Raw genomic sequence first — 23,570 nt, 5'->3', positions numbered from 1 at the left:
TCCAGAGGGATCTGCAAGAAAAGCAAGTCAGTTTCGAAGAATCTGGGATTAATAATACAATCAAGACACTTGGATTCATTCCGTCTCGCACGCTGAGCCGGTCAAGTCGCATCGGTCTCGTTGTACGACACTAGTATTTGAGTTTTTGAGTTTTTCCCCACGCGAGGGTTTTTTCTCGCCAAAGTTAGTTGGCATAGTGCTAATACAACTAGTGCACGAGTGAGGAAGCCGTTAACCATACGCCGAGCGCTTTGCTTACGGTCCAGCTTTAATCACCATCATCGCATCATCACATCATCCCATTGATAGCAACAACGAAAGCACGTTAAATTGCCTACCGAGGCGACCGAGGCATACCAGCTATCAGGTTATCGACCCAACAGCCGTTGGGGCAAACAATAACCTCGCACCAGTCATCTGCCGCCTCAGTGTAATAGGTATACCGTGTCGCTTTGTTTTCACCAGTATCGCATCTCCCCGCATGGTCCAATATTAGATTAGGTTGGGTCATAATTAGGGTGATTCAAAATTTTGTAAATAGTATATATCTATAATTTTTTTTTCTTGGTTTTTTTTTTCTCGTACTATTTATAAGTAGAGCATAGTTAGGGTGATCCAAAAACATTTTTTTTTAGTATATATATATTTTTTTTTCCTTTTTTGTTTTTTTTTCCTTCTTTCGTTTTACTCTTTATTAGAGTAAAACTATATAATTTTTTTGTATTTTTTTTTTAATTTTTTATTTTATTTTTTTTTCGCATTTTTTTGGTACTATTTGAAATTACTGTAATTATTTGTAGAATATTTATTAAAAACACCATTGTGGCGATATTTAACCGCAATGGATGAAAATGATAAAGGCGGGGGATGGTCACTTTCCATCTCAGACGACGAAACTCTTAATTCCTCACACGAAAGTCTCGAGGAAGTTGTGGAAATGGAAACCCTTGACGTCCCAGTTGACTCGCTCTCCAGCAAAAATACTGGAGCATATCCCAAGAAAAGGTATCCCCCACAACCCTCTCTCCCACCATCACCTCCTCGTCCTGCACCCCCCACACCATTGCCCCCAAAAATCTCTGCGCTCCCCCGCCTAAAGGCTTACCCAGAAGCCTCGAAAGGCCCATGGGTTGTTTTTTTCCGGCCCAAACAAAAACCTTTGAACATTCCGAGGATCTCTAAGGATCTAACAACACATTTTTCGGCCGTTACCGATATTTTCAAGGTAACACCAATAAAACTGCGCGTTACCGTTGATGACCGGAAGCAGGCTAACCAAATTGTTGCGTGCGAGCTTTTTTCATTGGAATACCGAGTCTACATACCCAGTAGTGAGGTAGAAATTGAAGGAGTGGTCACCGAAGCGAGTTTGACTAGTGATGATTTCTTGGGTCCCGATTCCTTCGGAATCTTTAAAAACCGTGCTCTGCCGAAGGTGAAGATATTGGACTGCCTTCAAATGCAGTCAGTATCCGTAGTAGGCTCCAAAAAAACTTATTCCTTGTCAAGCTCGTTTCGTGTGACCTTTTCGGGTTCAGCGTTACCTCACTACGTCGCTATTGGCAAGGTTCGGCTGCCTGTACGTCTGTTTGTACCTCGGGTAATGAACTGCTCGAAATGTAAACAACTTGGTCATACATCGGATTACTGCTCGAACAAACCACGCTGCGATCAGTGTGGCGAGCAACATCAAGAGGGCCCTTGCGGTGCTCCTCCAAAATGCGTGTACTGCAAGTAAAGCCTACATACCCTGACTGACTGCCCGAGGTATAAACAGCAGGGAGAAAAACTTAAGCGGTCTCTGCAAGCTCGCTCCAAGAGAACACTAGCAGAACTCTTGAAGAATACCGCTTCATCTTCTCAGACCACACCAAAAAGCAGTAACACGTTCTCCATTTTGCCAGTTGATGATCTAGACTCTGACTCAGAGGTCGGTGAGGGTAGTCCGTTTGTCTTTAAAGGCAATACGAGAAAACGAGCAAAACAACACAACACCGAAAAGCCTCGTAAGGCCACTCGTACGGACCACCCTTCCACCTTGGAAAAATCAAGAGGTAATGGAAATGCACCGAAGCCCATTCCACCGGGTTTTCAACCTTGTAATTATGACAAGAACTTTCCGTCACTTCCAGGATCATCTAAAACCCCAGATGTCCCAGTTTTTCGACGAGAAAAGCAGCTGAATAATCAGCAAGAACATGCCCCCATGTTCACGTTTACGTTTTCTGGTATTGTGGATAGCTTCTTCAGTATATTCAATGTCTCTGACTCAACGAGGAGCATTATTAATTTAGTGCTGCCAATGGTGAAAACTCTTTTGAAGCAACTAGCTTCTAGGTGGTCCTTCCTTGCATCGATCATATCCTTTGATGGATAATTCTCCGAATGAGGTCGGGGATATGATCTCTGTTCTTCAGTGGAACTGTAGAAGTCTTATGCCAAAACTTGACACATTTAAATTTTTAGTTTACTTTCTGATGCATTTGCCCTTTGTGAAACATGGCTCTCTTCAGACAACGATCTTGCTTTCCACGATTTCAACATTATTCGCCTTGATCGGGCAGATTCGTATGGAGGGGTGCTTCTGGGGATCAACAAGCTCCATTCCTTCTACAGAATCGATCTGCCTTCGGTGACAGGCATTGAAGTTGTTGCATGTCAGGTTAATATTCGAGGTAAATGCCTCAGTATTGCCTCAGTATATCTTCCACCGCGAACTGCGATTTCTCGTCAAAGTTTCTCGGATATCTGCACGGCTATGCCAGAGCCACGGTTGATCTTGGGAGATTTTAACTCTCACGGTATAGGCTGGGGGGAACTGTACGACGACAACCGCTCAACCTTGATATACGACATGTGCGACTTCTTCAAAATGACAATTCTAAACACCGAGGAAGCAACACGAGTAGCCAAACCTCCAGCAAAAATAAGCAGATTAGACCTCTCACTTTGCTCGAGTTCACTATCGTTGGATTGCTCGTAGAAAGTAATTGAAGATCCCTACGGTAGTGACCATTTGCCAATCAAAATTTCTATTACCAATGGTTCATCTTCTACTCGCTCGGTCGACATCGCGTACGATCTTACGAAAAACATTGACTGGCGAAAATTCGCGACCGCGGTTATTGATGCCAGTCAATCGGTTGACGTACTTCCTCCGCTGGACGAGTACTCCTTTCTCGCGCGTGTCATCATCGATTCTGCGCTGCAAGCACAGACGAAACGTGTTCCGGGTGTTTCCGTCCGCAAGCGACCTCCCACCCCGTGGTGGGATAAGGATTGCACCGACGCGAACAGCGAGAAGTCCGCCGCGTTTAAACGCTTCTGCAAACACGGCAAGGTCGGGGATTTCGAGCGGTACACCGACCTCGAGAAAACTTTTAAGGACTTAATTAAAGCAAAAAAACGCGGTTACTGGCGTCGGTTCGTCGATGGTTTGTCGCGAGAGACTTCCATGAGAACACTCTGGACTGTCGGCAGGAGAATGCGAAACGCGTCTACACCGATTAACGAAGACAAGGAGTACTCGGACAGATGGATTTTCAGCTTCGCGCGGAAAGTTTGCCCGGATTCGGTGTCGGTTCAAACCAACGTTCGTGATCGTCCGTCGGGTAATAACGAAATAGATTCCCCGTTTTCGATGGTGGAATTCTCACTTGCTCTCCTTTCATGTAACAATTCAGCTCCAGGAATGGATAGAATCAAGTTCAACTTGCTTAAAAATCTCCCAGATGTCGCGAAGAGACGCTTGTTGAACTTATTCAATCAATTTCTGGAGCACAACATTGTTCCGGATGACTGGAGACAAGTAAGAGTTATCGCCATTCGAAAACCCGGTAAACCCGCGTCGGATTATAACTCGTACCGTCCCATCGCGATGCTGTCCTGTATACGGAAATTGTTGGAGAAAATGATTCTTTTTCGTCTAGACAAATGGGTCGAGTCGAATGGTTTACTTTCAGATACGTAATTTGGATTTCAGAGAGGCAAAGGAACGAGCGACTGCCTTGCGTTGCTTTCAACTGAAATTCAACTGGCCTATGCGCAAAAACAGCAAATGGGTTCAGTTTTCTTGGACATTAAGGGGGCTTTTGATTCTGTTTGTATCGATGTCCTTTCGGATAAACTCCACGATAGTGGGCTTTCACCAATTATGAACAACTATTTGAGCAACTTGTTGTCTGAGAAATATATGAGCTTTTCTAATGGAAACTCGACAACTTCACGAATTAGTTGCATGGGTCTCCCCCAGGGTTCATGTTTAAGCCCCCTTCTTTATAATGTTTATGTAAAAGACATTGATGGTTGTCTTGATGAAAACTGTTCGCTAAGGCAGCTTGCAGATGACGGGGTTGTGTCCGTTATAGGGCCAAGTGCACCGGACCTGCAAGGACCATTGCAAGATACCTTAGACAATTTGTCTACTTGGGCTATGAAGCTGGGTATCGAATTCTCTCCGGAGAAAACTGAGTTGGTTGTTTTTTCTAGGAAGCATCATCCTGCACAGTTACAGCTTCAACTAAAGGGTAGAACAATCACTCAAAGTATATCTTTCAAGTATTTAGGTGTCTGGTTCGATTCCAAAAGCACGTGGGGAAAACATATTGCGTATGTGAAACAAAAATGCCAACAAAGAATCAATTTTCTTCGTACAATTACTGGAACTTGGCGGGGAGCACACCCGGAAGATCTGATCAGGTTGTATCGAACAACCATCTTGTCGGTTCTAGAGTACGGTAGCTTCTGTTTTCAATCCGCAGCGAAAACACATATCCTGAAGCTGCAACGGGTTCAATACCGTTGCCTCCGAATCGCGCTTGGCTGTATGCACTCGACGCATACGATGAGCCTCGAAGTACTTGCGGGTGTTCTCCCACTGACAGATCGTTTTGCGGAACTGTCCTTCCGGTTTCTTATCCGTTGTGAAGTAATGAACCCATTGGTAATAGAAAATTTTGAGAAGCTGCTCGACAGAAATCCTCAAACAAGATTCATGAGTCTCTATTACGAGTACATGACGCTGGAGATTGGCCCTTCTTCATTCAATTCCTCTCGTGTTTGCCTCCAAGACTTTTATAGTTCCTCTGTAAATTTTGATCTGACCATGTTGCAAGAAATCCGTGGAATACCAGATCACCATCGGTCGATGGTTGTTCCTTTAATTTTTGCAAACAAGTACCACCATGTTAGTAACAATAAGAGTTTTTTCACAGATGGGTCAACTATAAACGCTTCCACTGGATTTGGAGTATTCAACGAATTTCATAGCGCCTCATATCAACTGCAAAAACCCTGTTCCGTATACGTTGCGGAACTAGCAGCCATATTTTACGCAGTAGAGCAAATTGCCTCACTACCATCTGATCACTATTTTATTTTTACTGATAGCCTTAGCTCGTTGGAGGCTATTCGATCAATGAGGCCGATGAAGCACTCCTCGTATTTCCTGACCGAAATCCGAGCTAAATTGAGTACTTTATCTAACTGCTCCTATACTATCACCTTAGTTTGGGTCCCATCTCATTTCTCAATTCCGGGCAATGAGAAAGCGGACTCGCTAGCTAAGGTGGGCGCTATGGAAGGCGATATTTTTGATCGACAAATCGCCTTTGCGGAATTTTTCTCAATTACCCGTCAGCACGTCCTCACCAACTGGCAACAAAAATGGAATGAGAGTGATCTGGGAAGATGGTTACATTCTATTCTCCCACAGGTATCGAACAAGCCATGGTTCAAAAGATTGGACATGAGCCGTGACTTTATACGTGTCATATCAAGGCTCATGTCCAATCACTACTCGTTAGACTCGCATTTCTTCCGAATCGGGCTCGCAGGCAGCAATTTGTGCGCTTGTGGTAGTGGCTATCACGATATCGACCACGTACTTTGGTCATGTACCCTCCATTGTGTTGCTAGATCCGAGTTATCCGCATCCCTCAGGGCCCGAGGAAAACAACCCATGACATCTTGGCGAGCCGAGATCTCGACTATTGCAATTTAATATATGTGTTTTTAAAACGGATAGATCTGAGGATTTAGTAGTTAGTGTCATCTTGTGTTCCCCCAAGTTGTTAGCTGCCCATCGGTGTACCCCCATGTTTGTCTTTTTCATCAGTTGGTCGCTTAGTTCGAGATCAAGAGCACATTGCTCTCCAAACCTTGTGTTCTCAATCCCTACCCTGCCATCCATTTGTTACAATTTGTTACCCCTAACCTCGAGATAGCCGCGAGTAATCGGCCCCCGCTTTACTAACGTTAGTCTTAAGAAATTTTGTAACCTAAACAATGAATATCGGCTCCGCAAAGCTACGGCAAATGAGCCTGGAAAAATAAACACATTAAAAAAAAAAAAAGACACTTGGATTGATCTGGAATCCTTCGGAAGATTATTTCATTTTCCACGTCGAGCCGTTGATTGATGAGAAGATTTCTTCTACGAAGCGTGAGGTGTTGTCGGATATCGGTCGGCTTTTCGATCCATTGGGATTCCTGGGACCAGTCATCACCTGTGCGAAAATTATCATGCAAGATTTATGGCGTCTTGGGCTAGACTGGGATGAGCAGCTTCCCGACGAATTGTTGCATCAATGGCAGCATTTTCGAGAAGAACTACCGGCAATCAATCAAAAACAAAAGCAACGTTGTGTAGTTCTCAGTAATGCGACATGGATTGAATTACATGGATTTTCTGATGCCTCCATGCGGGTATATGGAGCTGTGGTTTACATCTGAAGCATAACAGCAGAAGGCACAATCGAAGTTAATCTGGTCGCTAGCAAATCAAGGGTGGCCCCACTGAAACCGGTGACCATTTCCCGTTTAGAGTTGTGCGGTGCTAAATTGTTAGCTGAGTTGGTTCGAAAGGTAATATCATCGATGACTATCAAGTTTGATGAGGTCATCTTATGGTGAGATTCACAAATTGTTTTGTGTTGGTGAAGAAGTCACCTCTGGCTTTGAATCAGTTCGTCGCCAACCGGGTGACAGCGGTGCTGGAACTAACTCCAGGTTACACTTGGAATTATATCAGGTCGGAAGAAAATCCTGCAGATGCCATCTCGAGAGGTGAATTGCCAATCGACCTGGTGAACAAAAAATCGCGGTGGAATGGCCCATCGATGCTGTGGAAGCAGGCGTTTAAAACAGATGAGCCAGAAGAATTGGAGGAATCAGTCCTGCCGCTGCCTGACATCAGGCCAGCAGGGTGTTGGCGGCTGTTAGAAGTGAACCGCCAATGCAATTCAACAGAGTGAGTGATTACAGGAAGCTTCAAAGGGCTTGGGCCTACGTGATGAGGTTTATTGACCTGAAGAAAGAAAAAGATGTGATTAGTGTCACCAAGAGTGTTACGGCAGAAGAAATGGTGAAGGCCGAAAAGGTTATTGTCAGGCTAATTCAGCAAGAAACGTTTAGTGATCTTCTGAAGTTGCTACGGTCAAGGTCAAGCAAGCGCCACAATCTGTCGAGTTTTGCTCCATTCGTAGGAGAAGATCACCTTATTCGTGTTGGAGGTCGTCTGAAGTACTCTGCTATTCCATACGATGGAAAGCATCAGATGCTACTTCCAGAGAAACATTACGTCACAGAGATTTTGATTCGGAAATTGCATGAGGAGCATCATCACGTCGGTCAAGGTGGCCTGCTGGCTATTGTGCGAGAGCGGTACTGGCCAGTGAAAGCGAAACTTATCATCAAGAAAGTAATTTCGAAATGCCAAATTTGTGCAAGGTGCTATCCGATAGCAGGTAGTCAGTTCATGGGTGACATTCCAGCGTCCCGTGTAAATCAAGCGCCAGTATTTTCAAAGGTTGGAATTGATTATGCTGGCCCGTTTCTACTGAAGCTAGGAGGAAGAAGTCCAAAGGTTTACAAAGCATATGTGGTTGTTTTTGTATGCATGGTAGTAAAGGCCATTCACTTTGAAGTGGTCTCCAATCTCACGACGGACAACTTCATTGCTGCACTGCACCGATTTGTGAGCAAGCGTCGTTTGCCAAGTGATATTCATTCAGACAACGGAACTGCATTTGTGGGTGCCAATCATGAGCTTGCTGCACTCAGGGACTTGTTCAATGACCAACAACATCAGCGGAAAGTGGAAGAGTTCTGTGCAGTGAAGGGCATTTGCTGGCATTTTATTCCTCCAAGAAGTCCTCATTTCGGTGGCATTTGGGAAGCTGGAGTAAAATCCTCCAAGCATCATTTGAAGCGAGTCGTCGGCGGAACCAAGCTCACTTTTGAGGAGTTGACCACATTCTTGGCGCAAACTGAAGCGGTCTTAAATTCTCGACCATTATTTCCAATGTCAGATGATCCTAACGATTTGTCGGTTCTGACTCCTTTCCATTTCTTGATTGGGCGATCGGGATTGGCAGTACCAGAACCTTCCTACAATGAAGAAAAGATTGGACGATTGAGCACATTCAATTCATGCAACAACATTTCTGGTCACGATGGTCCAGAGAATATTTGCATCACTTGCAAGGTCGGCAAAAGTGGAATAGCAGCGTGAAGAAAATCGATGCTGGAGCCTTGGTTCTGCTTCTTGACGAAAATCTGCCTCCTCAGCAATGGAGACGTGGGCGGATAATCGCATTACATCCTGGCAACGACGACATGGTCCGTGTAGTGACGGTCAAGACTACGGCTGGCGAGTACAAGAGAGCAATAACCAAGATTGCCTTTCTTCCATCTGTTGAGCTAGAGATCTCAACGCGGGGAGAATGAACGGAAGAAAAATGACAATGTCAGAATAAACGAGAAAAAACTGGTTGCTTTGATGGCGCACAGAATGTGTATTTCAGCGCGGTGCAGGACACTATAGACAAGAGCTTTTTTATGGATTCGTGAAAGCACAAAGCGCAAACGTGAATGAACCTGCTACGTTTGGGCAGGCAGCAGAGAGTAGGAGAAAATGGGAAGAGTACAGTCCATTCAAAGGAGTGAATGAGTTCAGTTCGCTCTGTAAAAAAGGTGTCGTGTGACGTGTGTTGTGATTTAGTGACTAATTTCCCTGTACCAAGCTATCGAACTTAACAGTAATATAAATAAATAATAAGAATAATGACTCCGGGGTATATATAAAATTAAGTATTGTTATTTGAAAATGAATATATGGAATTACCAGAATGATAAGAGACAATTGAAAATTGTAAAGAAAAAGTATACATTAAATTTCAATTGGGATTAATAAGAGATTGAACAAAATGTTCAAAACATACATATATGGAGATGGGAACATAAAAGCGAAGCTTCAGATAAAGTTTCAAGAAAATGAAAACAAAGGTAAAAACATAAATAGCTAATAATAGTAAAAAGTATTTTCTAATATAATTAGTGATGAAAACATTTCAAAGAGATACAAAAAAAATTTAACCTATATGTAATGCATGCAGTAATTGAATAATTCAGCTAATAAAACAAATGTATTCATCAAAAAAGAGCAAAATATTTTGCAGTACTATTTTGAATGGATCGGTTGACATTACAGCACACAATATGGTTTAAATTACTGAAAACCAGTTACAAACAGATTTATAGAATAATTTCATAAAAAAAAATTAACACGCTGAAAAATAATACTAATGACAATGATGAAAAAAAAGATCAAAGTGGACAAGAATATTGTACCTACAAAGCGCTTTGGACTAACTGTGTACTAGAATCTCACAGCGAAATTGAATACAAAACAATTTTGAACGGAAAATACCGTCAAAACACAGCATTAATATACTGTAAATGATCCCAGAGTCGTAAATGATGTTACGGTTGACAATTTATTAAAGGCTGTTTTATTTTTTACAGACCGTTACAGATGTGGAGCTGAACAATTGGACAATGACATTCGGAATCCAGAATGCACGAGAGTTTATGAATGAGTCTAACTGAAATTTGAGTTTACTTACAGATACCCACCGTTTCCACTCAATTAGCGAAGACGAGCACTTGCAGCAATTTGGCCACTTACAAGACATTAATTGAATTGACTAAATAAAAAGTTAAACGTATGGCCAGATGAACCTGGAACCGAGCATAGATGAATCGAATTACAGATACGTGCCATTTTAAACCTCATTAGGAGAAAGACAGTACTTGCTGCAATTTCATGACGTAGCCATCCAGATGCTTTGATTAATTGGTGAGTTATAACTACAAACAAAAAGAGTTAAACGAAGTAAGAGTGATAAAAAAAAGTAGGGTAATAAAATAAAAATACTAGCAAAACAAGATGAAAGATATCAGAATAAGAAATATGACACAAAGGAACAAAGTTAAGAGTAAAACAAGAAGACAATCAGATAAGAATGTTCAGTTAAAGTAATTAATTGTGAATTTGTTTGCTGCAAATAAATAGTATACTGATTATTTATTGTGTAGATGAAAATATGAAATTGAAAAAAAGAAGAGCAGCAAGCAACTAACGAAGAATATTATTAATCAGATCATGTCAATGATATCAAAGTATGTAAACAAAGTTAAGAAAAAGTTGATATACCAAAATTATAGTTTCCAATCCAATCCAATCCAAAACAAGTTTACATTTTATAACGAAAATCATCGAAGATGTGGAATCATACTACACCATAGAGAAAATTGAAGTTCTAAATAGCACTAAAAAGTTTCCAACAGAAACATACATAATGACGAGATGCGATCAGTACAAGACATAGATATGAAAGACGATGAAGGGTGACCTGAATGCGGCAAACAACAAATCATAGGTGGCGGGGAATGGCAGATACACCCACACCTGATATTTGATATCAACCAAATGACGAGTCAGGAACAGTTTTCAATCGCATGGATGAACGAGCAGAAACGAAGGAGCTTTTACGAAAGGTACAATTGAGGATCACCCTAAGGTTAGGAGAAATATGGCAACATGAAAGCACGAAATTTTCAAATCGAAGATTACCAACTCAAGCTTATTGATAATAATTTTTGCAAAATGATTCTCAAGCTCAGTAAGTAAGGGGGGATGCAACAACCCCAAATTCTAACATCAATCCTTATAGTGAATTATTCGTAATGGTTCTATACAATGTTAACATTAAATATCAATTGCAACAAGAATGGAAGAACTCAACTAAACGCATAATTAACGTAAGTCAGTTAGACAAATTTTCATATCAGCAAAACGGGTTTTTTTTTTCGAATCAAACAAACTTTGCAAAAAGTGTCCATTAGAGGCTAACATGATAAAACTTGTTAACGCAGATGATTTAGCTAAATGACAAAATTAAGTTAAAGTATGAACGACTGAATAAGTTTATTAATAGTACAAAGAGAGGTCTTAAGAAAAGCACAGTAGGAGTAAGAACCATAATAGAAGATCCAGTAAAAAATTTAGCAAATATAGAATAGTTACCAGCGCATATCCTTGGGAAGAATCTCTTCGATATTATTCTCAAGCTGGTTAAGTAAGAGGGGATGCAAAGGCCTCAAGTTCCAATATCAATCTGAGTAAGAAATTAACCAGTAATAGACCCCCATACAGTAGGAGAAAATACACAACTTAACAGCAGCAACAGTGACAATGTCGCACATTTCAGGGTCAGTTGTTTATAAACAGTTGCTACCGCGTCGTCTGCGATACGCGGTGGCTTAACTCGGTGCTTCGCGAAAGGTCTAAGTAAACATTAAACATTAAGCATCTTACATAGCCGTTCCTACCACGGGGAGCATCAATTCTTGTAAAAAAGCAGACACCGACTTTCCAAGAGAAAAACTATCTGTCCCGCTTTATATGTGCATACACTCAGGTCTTTTTTTACACGGGGGATACGTACCGTGTAAAAAAAAACCTGATGCCATTTGTAATTAAAGCATGATATGGTCCATATAGACATATTTTAAAAATTTCTGTATTTACAACAAAAATTGTGATTTTTTTTTTTTTAAGTATGCCATTCGATTACCTATAGCTTGAAACGGATAATGTGATTGGAAGCAAGTCGATAGGTTGCATCGTTGTCGAGAAATCGTTAAAAACGTACCTTGTAAATCGTGGAAAACCGTGTAAAAAAAACCGCCTTAAAAAAAAACCGTGTAAAAAAAGACTTCAGTGTACTGGAGAAAAACTATTGTGTAGAGCTTTAGTAACAAATTCATGTATAAAAGGTTTCGAAGAATAAAGAATCGGGGCAGCTGTTCTGATGAGTTATTATTCGAGGTTTGCTAGGTGCGGACGAGCACAGTTCCAACCTCAGTTGGGCGCTTCAAACCCCACCTGGGTTACTTTTTCAAAAGACTTATCTGCTTTTGTAAAGAATGCGTTCGATCGTCCATTTGACGTAACTGGGAGCTCATCCACGCATACTAACACCACTATCAGATAGGGGAAACTTTCCCTAACTTAATAGTGGTGTTAGTGTGCATGGGTGAGTTCCCAGTTGCGTCAAATCGAGTATCCGAGATTAGTAATTCCATTCGCAAATTATGGCATTCATTTCATAAATAAAAATGTATTAAATAAAATGGTGTTCTTAGGTATTTATTTAGTTCACATCATATAACACTAATACTTAATACGTCTATTTAAACAAATTAAAAACCTTTGCATCATGATCTGAACAGTTTAAGAACAATTTTGCTTTAATTTTATTTTCAGATATAGGAATAAATGAGTGAAATTTTTTTCACAATATTGTTCATTAAACTCTGCCGCCATAGTTTTATATTCTTCAAATGATCAACTCTTCCTCCTTTCGATTATTTGCCCAGTTATATAATTCTTTGGCATTTTTAATTGGATGTTCACGTTCTCTGGCTAAACTAGCTCGTGTAGCCATGCGCTTTATCGTACCTCCAATACCATCACACGGTCTTTTGCCATGGGATGTCGCAAAGAAATGCCATTCAGCTTCAATTTCATACATATACTTGAACTTGCAGAGACTAGAAAAATTCTTACGGTTTTTGTACTGTGAAGCAGCTCCGTCAGACATAAAATAAATCTTCTTCACTATTTTTCTCTGATCTGTACGTAAAAAAGTAATCATTTTGGAAATAAACAGGTACTGTTACTGCATCGTGTGTCAACTCTTCTGAGATAATTATGAAACTAAAATGTTGCGGGTTTTCTTTATAGTATATAACAAATGGATAGATAGTAGCTTGTTGTACATTCCAATGATGAGATTGTACTTCATCCTGCAGTTCAAAGGAGTAATTTTCAAAAAAATCACAAATGACTAAAAATTCCCCTACTTGCAAATTGTTTTTCGTTTTTTTAAAGAATTTAGATTGTTCTGTTTTAATGAAATCTTGCGATATCAATTTGAGTAATTTTTCACAAAAATATGAAACAAAATCTTCAGGCTCTTTAACAATAGTTTGTATACCACATCTTTCAATAGTTACCCACTGTTCGGATGACAGTTAATCAATCATTTTTTCTTCTAATTGCTGTGTTAAAAAATCCTCAATTGACGAAATGTTTGGACAATCCTCACAACATCTAAGATAACAATATGCTGATCCTGCGATCCTGAACTGGTTAAAAGTTTGCAGTATTTAGGACGAAGTTTCGCGAATGAAGAAATTCCAATTTTTACCTCATTTTTTCCTTAAATCTTTTGTATGTTTCTTTAAGTGTCGACATCAATAACCTGTATTGCTTTCCGCTTTCCATCGTTTTTCACTGACACGTAGTCTCTCTGGCCAGGCATCACCCGACTTGTTTCATCATCCTCAAAAAAAATGAACAACAAGTTCCTTCGTTGCATCATTTAAGCCATGGCCTGATCTTCTGTGAACTGCTTGAATGTGCTCCATCAGTTTCAAATAATTCTTTAGCTGCTGTTGCGAAGTACCTTGTGGTGTTAAATTAATCCATTATTTTTTGTATTGTCCATGACTTGGGCAACACAGTTAAAATCTGTAGTTTTTCACTCCTTGTGGTATCTTGTCTGTCAAATGTTTCTTTCAATTGAAGAATTATTTCTTTAAAATCCTGTGTTGCACTTGTTTGGTCCTCCTGCGGTCCTAGTTGGAAAAGATGCTTCCTCACTCCTTGGTTTATTTCCTTAATTTCATGTTCAGGATAATAAACGTTGTTTGACTTCTTTGCATCAATCGGTGAAACTTGAATCCCAGCAATTCCTCGTTTGAATATTTCGATGTTAACAGATCGCGAAAATTCATCATCAGTTGTTGCAGTTGTGGCCACTGATATTGTTGATGGTCTCGTTGACAGGCTGGGTACTTCAGGCAAAACCCTTCCAACAACAGTTTCCGAGTTTTCAGCGATGATTAGTTTTTCACCTCTTCTAGCCCGTCTTTCAATTTCTCGACGGCAAGATCCGCAGATACGTAAATTGGTATTCATTGTATCTCCGGAATATCCAATCGTGTTTTAGTTCTGTTTGGTATTTTCTGAAAGAATTCGCAGATCCTTTTTTATACACCTTGCATCATCATTTTTTATCGGTTGAATACATTGGGTCATAACTAATCGGTTATCCATATCTTTGTACTGGTGAACGCTGAAAAAAAACGTAAAAATATAAATAAACTTATTTTTTATATACATTTAACTTATTTTTTTTCCTTTGGTTTGTTTTTTCCGTCGATCTTGTTTTCCGTGCTGAGCACCAATGCTACCGACGTGCCAGGAAGGCAGCTCCCACACCTGGACCCTACTTATCGACCCATCAACTCATGAACCGGGGACCAACGGCTTTACTTCCCATCCGAAGGAAGGCGTGATCAGAGATGTTATGCCTCAGAACATCCCAGCGGCGCCGACTGGGATTGAACCCAGGCCTGCTGGGGTGAGAGGTAATCACATTTAACTTATGTTCGTATAAAATTTATATTGAATAACAAGCTTACCTTAACAGAAACGAAACTTTGTATAACAGCACTGAATCACCGTCATTCAAACTATTACTATTTTCCACAGATAACGACTTAGACTGCTTACTGTTAGTGACTGATGAAGATATGCTTGAGTAGCTCTTTAAATATCAGTTTTTACTACCGAAATAAATATTCTTACCAAGTGGCTAGGTATCAATGAAGAATGAGATGGTACCTAAGTATGCAATTAGGTACCAGACATTCAGTGGCTTGATTTCCAACGCAAATAGAAGGAGCACTGTTGGGCACTTTCTGAAATATTTCAATAGTATAATTCCGTTGCAAACCCAAAGAAATCTATCTGCGTAAAAATAAATAAAATAAGAGTGATATGCGAAAAAACCCAACAGTATCGCACCCAACGCACAGTGGGAAAAAATCGACATAAAAGGAGCAAAATTCATTATCAGCGCTGATTTAACCTTTGCACATATAATCATTCTTATGGGAAAAGTCTCAGAAATCCAGTGGAAACAGTTTCGTCCTGTGCAGAATAGGGCAAGTTGGGGTTTTTGGAGCATTTTACTCACATTTCTCAAATTTTTGTACAAATGACTTAAAAAATACCTCATTGTGGTTAATATACGTTCTGAAATATTGGCACTCTTGTAGAAACACATTTGGAGAATCACTTAAAAATGGTTTCATACATCACCAGTCTGTGCAGACTATGCATTTTAGAAAATTTTACCCCTCTTACCTTATTTTCGATATATTTTTGTAAAAGACAGTAGTCCGTGATAAGAAACCTGTCCAATGATAGTCCTTCTTGAAAGAAAACAGCTTAGGGGCTCAAAAAATTACGTTTTAGATTGCATCGAAAGGTAAGCTGATGTATGGAGCCTCCTAATTCTTCCCTATTTATGAAGTTAATCAGTAGTGTAACACGGTTATAAGCGGTAGTGCATGTCATACTATACCCTCGGGTACTGTATTACTGTAAACATGACTGAGGAATCGAATGGTGATGGTTTCAGCTTGAGAAAATTTCAGTAAATTACCCATTTTGCCCAATTTCCCCCTTTTATTGAAGAAACAATTCATGATATACTTTTATACGAATTAAGGCTTGTTAATTTGATCGTTCGGGCAGTTTCCCTCTGTTAAAGTGTGTGAGGAATGTAATGGTGATGGTCTCATTTTGTGTTGACATCAGTTTATTACCCATTTTTCCCGATTATCCCTTTTAATTTAATAAATCAAGTAGTATTCAAATTCACGCATGTAATATTGAATACTCGTTCATTATATCATTGCAATTATGTTTAAAACATCAAAAAATGTTTTTCTAATCTTGTGCAGACTTTAGATAACGATCATTTCTATGAACCAGTAAATAGAAAGTACAAAGATATTGGATTTGATGAAAAATAATTAAAAATATTAACCCTGCCGATCAAATCGATTCGGTTAACGATGCGTGTAACGTGAAATCATATATTCATGGCTTACTCAAGGTTAAGACGTGACAGTTTATCCTTTTTTTTACAGTGACAGATCCTAACCCTGTTGAGAAGTTGGAAGTTGATATGAAACTCAATTTCTTTCCATGTAAATTTTCTTAAATCATAAGATCAAAATACTTGTTTAGGGATTTCTACACCAAACATATAATTAGTAGCATCTCTAATACTTATTCTTCATCGTGGCTGTCACTATAGTTATATTCATCAGAATTGTCATCATTGTTACTAGGTTCGCATTGAGGATCCATGAAATATTCTCTTATTTTTTGACTTAATGTTTCCTCAGAAGATCTTCTTCTTAGTTTAGAGCTGTGGGCCATAACCAATGTTTCAATCGTGGGGTCTGATCGAGCCTATGCAGACATCAGCAAATCTGACAGGCCAATCTGGAGAAGTTTTACGAGCAAGATGGGGACGAATATATATTTATAAGTTTTGTGGCAAGATTCACCAGAATGTTCATCCACAAAACTCAAGGGAAGTGGCTTTAAAATAATCAATTCAATCAAAATGAGTAAAATGCTCCAAAAACCCCAACTCCCTATTCTGCACAGGACGAAACTATTTCCACTTGATTCCTGAGACTTTTTCCCATAAGAATGATTATATTTGCAAAGGTTAAGTCAGCGCCGATCAGAGATATTGAATTTTGCTCTTTTTATGCCAATTTTTCCCAGTGCCTATACACACCAAATTTAAGTTTTTATTATCAGTAAAACGAATTGCTGGATCATGATCAGCAATCCAATGGTGTACTGAAAAACAGCAAACGATATTTTTACCGAAAAAATCAGCTAACATAAACTAACACCCAGTCAAAGAGCTGTCAAACTGTTAGCATCACAGTGGCAAGTATACCACCGGTTAAACCGCAGGAGGAGGAAGAGGTAAAAAAAACTACAAATAAATAAATTATGCAGGTAAGGACACTGGCTCGGACTCTGGTTATATTTAATAAATGATACTTAGAAAAGAGTCTGGCGATTTTATCTTTATTATTCGTATATTTGTATCAGCGATCTTTTACAGAAACTGGAAGCTCATGTAGTGAAAACAAATTAAATTTACTGAATTTAATAGTTTAATCAGCAAAATGCAGCCAAATGTCAGAATTTTGAATTGCTGAAAGATCAGTAAAGAAATATTGCTGATTTTTAGTAAAAGGTTGTCATTTTGACAGAAGTTGGAATTGCTGAAAAACTCAGCAGCATTATTTTGCTGGAGCGTTTGCTGATCTTTCATCAAGTCTAAAATCAGCAAAATTTTGCAGATTTACAGCGATTTAAATTTGGTGTGTACGTAAGCGTACTACAACGCGGCTCTCAAACAAAGGAGTAAAAAGTGTGATACTTTCACTGCTAGACTAGATCTTTGGTTATCTCATGGAGAGTGGTTCATCAGAGAGAGGAAGCTTAGTAATCCCCATCGCCTGCCCATGGCGTCATTCTATCGCGGCATGGACCAGCAACGCCGACCATAAACCTACCGTCTCCAACACTCCACTATAAAGCATGAAATTAAGCCCGCCCACCAATAACAAGGTGCAAAAACTAGCCAAAGGGAGGGAACATAGTCATTAAATCTATTTAGAACTTTAACATCTCTCTTGGATCGTCTTACTGGCTCCACCGGTTGGTGTGATGATTTCTTAGCAGTATTAGTTGTCCGTTAGTCAACGGCTCTTTTATGGTTACCGTTTATTTTGCTTCGGGATGAGGTTTACAGCTGCCATCGGAATTTCACATCGAGTACTTTTAGGAAAGATCCGGCGCATTGGACTTGACCCAATTTTATTCGGCACGTTCCTCCAATGGTGTACACGACGTTAGGCATACGGTCGTTAGGCATACGGACGTTAGGCATAATGTACGATAGGCATAATGGACGTTAGGCATAAAGGACGTTAGGCATAATGGACGTTCGGCATAATATACCCGATGAATTTCAGAGGGATGATAATGGGGACCGTCTATTGATTGCTGACTTCGGTGACAATAATGAAAGAGCCTTAATTTTTGGGACACATGAAAACTTGCGACGTCTTGGACAGGCAAAGTATTGGGTTGCAGAAGGTACGTTTGCCACAGTTCCTTGTTTGTTTCGGCAACTCGTCACTGTTCATGGAAGTATCGCTCCCTAGTTTTCATTCTGATGACAACAAAAACAGAATCGTTTCAGGCATAACATTTGATAACGGCACAAAAGCATTTGTAAACAAACTTTCTAAGGCCCTTTACACGCGAACCAAAGTACGCCCACACAAACCAACAACATCGGATCGGATAGGGGCAACTATCACCTTTCCAAAAGTGGTATTGGTTTGCGTGGGCGTAGTTTGGTTCGCGTGTAAAGGGCCTTAGAATGTTTGTTTACAAATGCTTTTGTGCCGTTATCAAATGTTATGCCTGGTTTTATCGAAAAGTATTGCAGGAAATCCTGGAGGCAGCAGTTTTTTGTTATTGAGCTGTTCTTTGGCATCACCTTTTATTAAAACTTAGCTGTTTTTTTTTTGTTATTGAATGAAAAACACAGAATTAACCATTCTTTATTTCATGAGCGTTCTTTGAAGAAAACATTTTCTTCTTTGATGATTTCAATATGTGTGTAAGAATATATTACAACAAATGTGTGTTTTTTAATTATTTCTAGATGCGATTGATTTCAAGATATAGTTCAAAACTATGCTGAGTTTTCATTGCCAGATTACTTAACCGCTATCGCTACTAATCTTGGATGTAAGTAAATATGCAGCTACGTCACTTATGATATGATAAATAATGGATTCCAAACTGTGCTTATTAAATAAGCTATGTTTGTATAACTTGAATCATCTTTTATTCAGCGCTTAGCCTAATTTAAGCATTGTTTACCATGCTCGAAACAGGTTTCTAGAGTTGCACAGCAGCATGGCATTTTATGCCTAATGTATTTATTTATTTAACCTAACGTCCATTATGCCTAACGTATAATATGCCTAACGTCCATTATGCCTATCGTACATTATGCCTAACGTCCATTATGCCTAACGTCCGTATGCCTAACGTCCGTATGCCTAACGTCCGTATGCCTGACATCCGTATGCCTAACGTCCATATGCCTAACGTCCATATGCCTAACGTCCATATGCCTAACGTATTTATGCCAAATGGGGTACACTCCCTCCAATGAAGCAAAGCGTACCAAAAATCAGTTCCTGATTCGTTGGTCTTCTTCAATAGCCGCAATAGCAATCTTAACCGCAGCCTCCGCTTTCCCATTCGCCTGCTGATGATGTGGCGAGGATGTTGTGTACTGAAAATCCCAATCAATAGCAAACTGTTTCCATTCCTTGTTCACAAAACTTGTACCGTTGTCTGTTACCACTCTCTGTGGTTTGCCATGCCGAGAAAAATTTAGTTTGCAAATAATGAGACTTCGGAGTTAAGTCCTTCAAGATATCGACCTCGAAAAAATAGGAATAATGCTAGACAAGTACCAAGAATTTCTTTTTCTCACCTTCGTAGTCCGCAAAGAATACATTCATAGAGATGAGTTGAAATGGATGTACAGGAATGACATGGCTCTGCATTGGGGGTGGCGACTGAGATGCTCCGAATTTCGCACAAATTCCACACTGTATGACTGTTTCCTTAATCTGATTACGCATTCCTGGCCAGAAAATGTTTGCAAGCAGTGTCTGTTTTTATCATTTACCATCACAAGCAAGGAGTATCGCTTCAACCCAGTGTCGATGAATTGCGATTGTTTTGAACATCTTCGTAGTTACGAAACGAGCGAAATGAACAAATGAGTTCATTATACATCAACGAATACGCGTTTGTTGATATTCACCAGTGCTCGATTATCAAACCCAAAATTGTCAAAATCAGAAGTGATCCTCAAAAGCAAAATAATTAACGACATTTTGGGCAAAATGATTATTTTGAATATTGTCGACCACACTGCCTAAATCATCGATATTATCATCAGTTCAGCTTGAGGCAATAATTTGCCGTCGACTTATGCCTAAAAACCACGTTCTTCAGCGCTATATTTGTTTAAAATGAAAATAATCATTTTGCATTTGATCCTCAATATCATCCCGACCAAGATGAAGACGAATATCAATATTTACAAACAGAGGCGATAATGAGAATCCAGCCACGAATGAAGAAAAACAAATGTTATTTTTGATACTCAGAAATTGCCTAGATCAAGGGAATTTGTTTATATCAAAATTCAAATTCATGCAGGTAGATGGTCTATCTGTTTAGGTTTTCTTCATTTTCAGCTAAATTGAGTGTAGAAGAAAGGATTTTTATCAGCACTGTTTGCAAGTGCTAGCTTTAAAGTAGGTTCAATACCGTTCTGACTCAAATGTGCCTTTTCAGTTAGTTTCTTGCGTAGGGAATGTGGCACAACTATTCTATTCGTTCGAAATCCAATCCCATCTTAAGTACTCAACTCGTTACGATACTTGAAGTACAGTTTCACACTATCCGGAACTTTATCCACAGAGTTTGGCCAACCTTTATTGATGTACCCGATGATCAGTTGTATAGACCTGCAGCGGTTTCAGCTATTATATCGTTCAATCGTTCATCGGTTATACTGAGATAGCTGCCCATATTCATTCCTTCGATTTCACTGAAGATATGATAAATATTACGCTTATCAATTCTATGTTCAGAATAGTTTCCGTCGAATGGAGCCCTTGATATAGCATCGGCTGCGACATTATCTTTCCGGTCACGAACTGCAGTTCCAAATTATAGCGCTGTAGACTGAGCAGCATATGCTGCAAGCGCCTCGGTGCAGACAAAAGCGGTTTTCGAAACACAGCAATGAGAGGCTTATGGTCTGTTTTAACAATGGTTCGAGGGTTACCCACAATCAGCTGATCGAACCTGACACACGCACAAAGAATAGCCAATAGCTCCTTCTCGATTTGCGCGTAGTTTCTCTCCGTAGCCGTCAACGTGCGTGATGCTTAACCAATAACTTCATCACTCTGGAACACTACTGCACCCAATCCATACGAGCTCGCATCACATTCAATCTCCAAGGATTTTTTGACATCGTAATATTTCATTGTATCCACATTCCCAACCAATGCTTTTATCTTGTTGAACTCCTTGTCCTCCTTAGCTGTCCAAATCCAGGCCTCCTTTTCCGATATAAGTCTTCTTAAAATTATGAAGTCCGCACTAAAATTTGGTACAAAACGACTCAAATAATTCACCTGAATGAATGAATCTATGGAGCTGTTTGCGGTTTGTTGGAGTTGGTTACTTCTGGATCATCGCAATTTTGGTTTCATCCGACTTCAGTCCATGATCAGTCCAAATATGACCATAGAATTTTTCGGACGCCTCTCACAAGCGAAGCTTGATGCTCTTCAATCTTATCCTATTATGATCCTCAAACGCTTCCTTTAGAATGTCACCCGATCTATAGATAAGCAGATCATCTGCCAGACATTCCACGCCTTTCAATCCTTGAATAATCTTCTTCAGTTTTGCTTGAAAGATCTCAGGTGCAGAAACAATTCCGAGCGGCATTCGGATCCATCTATGCCGCCCAATAGGAGTCCAAAACGTCGTCAAACGGCTACTTTCATCATCCAACACAACGTGCCAAAAACCGTTTTTAGCATCGACAGTGGAAAATACTTTGGTCTTTCCCAACTCCGGTAGAATCTCGTCAATAGTGGTGAATTGCAGATAAGGTCGCTCAGTGCTTTTTAAGTGGAATTGGATCGAGACATATGCGCACAGAACCGTTTCGCTTCACTAGAACAATGTTACTGACCCACTCCGTGTGTTGAGTCTCCCTCACTATCAATCCATCCACTTCCAGTTTCTTCAATTCTTCCTTCAACAACGAACGCATCGCAATAGTTACTCTCCTCGGGTTTTGGATCGATGGCGGAACCTCTGGATTCACCTCCAAAGAAACGACTCCCGGGAACTTGCCGTACCCTTCAAACAGCTTTCTGTGTTTCTCTGCGGTTTCAAGAGCCTTGATCCGATAGATATTTCGCAATTTCTCGTCCGAGTGGTTCGTTGAAAAATGCACCGAGGGACAAAACTTCGCAAACCCTATTTTTTTACATACCTTCGCTGACAAAAGAGGTATGGTTGACATTAACCACTTTCAAAGCTAATGTTTACTCGCGATCATTCCGACGGCAATGAATTCTTACTTCTCCTAGAACTGGTATGACACCACCTCCAAAGCTCTGCAAACGATACATGGAAGGTAGCAATTCTCGATTGTCAGAGCCGGTTGCCTTAATCAGCCAATCACGCCCAACGAGACTTGTGTTGTGCTCCTGTATCCAACTCACAGCGTACAGATTGCCACTTTTCTCCGATGTACACATCCAGATCTAGCAAAACGTTGCCATCAGCGTCCGATAAATCGTACACTTTACCGATAACTGCTTCTTCGTCACTACTGTTCGACTCCGATTCTACACTTTGCACATCACTTCTTTCTGTGCCATTGTCATCGTGCACTTTCTTCACTTTTCTCTCATTATTCTTATTCTTCCGCTTCTTCTTAAATCTGACTTAGACACTCTCTCAAAGTGGTCTTTCCACCACATTTGTGACACTTTTTTACCAAGAGCAGGACATGTAAACTCATGCCAATCACCGCAATATTTGGATTGCAGATTTTTCTTTTTTTAATTTTCTTCAAAACATTTACTTCCGCACTTATTTGTCCTGCTGGGGTTGCGGCATGCTTTTCCGCGATTTCAAAAAGAGAAGATCACCGACCCGCTCATGTACCAACGATGTGTTTGAAACAGTTCTACCGATTTTGCCAGTGGTGGCGGGGGGGACACCCCTCACCATCCCTCTCCAAAGGGGGAGTTTGGTAAAGAGAGATGATAAAACTGATTTGTACCTTTCTAAAAGTTGTCTAGCTCGCTTTCTACTTCTATATGCAATTTTCACACTGCCGTACTCTAACGGAACTATCAATTCTATACTTTCATCTCCTCATCTATCATATAAAATTATCACTCTAGTCTGTTATTTGAAATTAGCATCTTCAACTATGTAAATCGTTGACTTCACGCAGAAGTAATACTAAACATATAGTCAAAGTAGATAATTATAATTTTTTTCTAATATGAGCGAAACAAATTTGGAGGGCATATTTTTAGCGCAGCAGTCTACTTTGGTGTGTAATGCGCATTAATTATTCTTGTTACATCTCCAGGAATTGTATACATTGAATGTTTAATAACAT

At 39.9% G+C, this 23,570-nt stretch overlaps 2 protein-coding genes across 3 annotated transcripts in view; one reads left to right on the top strand and one right to left on the bottom strand.

Annotated features, from left to right (window-relative positions):
- The first annotated feature begins 7,291 nt into the window (after positions 1 to 7,291).
- Positions 7,292 to 8,512, top strand: LOC135714900 (uncharacterized). Its single transcript, XM_065238311.1, has one exon. The coding sequence runs from the start codon at positions 7,292 to 7,294 to the stop codon at positions 8,510 to 8,512; it is 1,221 nt and encodes a 406-aa protein (XP_065094383.1).
- Positions 8,513 to 10,128: 1,616 nt separating this feature from the next.
- The window catches only part of Atg7 (Autophagy-related 7), a 79,979-nt gene continuing 66,537 nt past the window's right edge, over positions 10,129 to 23,570 (bottom strand). Inside the window, exon 8 of one of the 2 annotated variants that reach the window (XM_065238316.1) lies at positions 10,129 to 10,149. In XM_065238316.1, coding sequence (XP_065094388.1) covers positions 10,144 to 10,149 — 6 coding nt within the window. In that variant the 3' untranslated portion in view covers positions 10,129 to 10,143. Of the gene's footprint in view, positions 10,150 to 12,381; positions 14,487 to 23,570 lie in introns of those variants that run through there. The other variant, XM_065238314.1, reaches the window with a different exon arrangement.

This window comes from Ochlerotatus camptorhynchus, unplaced genomic scaffold, assembly GCF_037179485.1.
Source record: "Ochlerotatus camptorhynchus isolate MF236.1 unplaced genomic scaffold, CSIRO-AGI_Acam_v1.1 ptg000760l, whole genome shotgun sequence".
Taxonomy (NCBI): Eukaryota; Metazoa; Arthropoda; class Insecta; order Diptera; family Culicidae; genus Ochlerotatus; species Ochlerotatus camptorhynchus.
The sequence above is the reverse complement of the archived record's forward strand: the minus strand, read 5'-3'. Positions and strand labels throughout refer to the sequence as shown.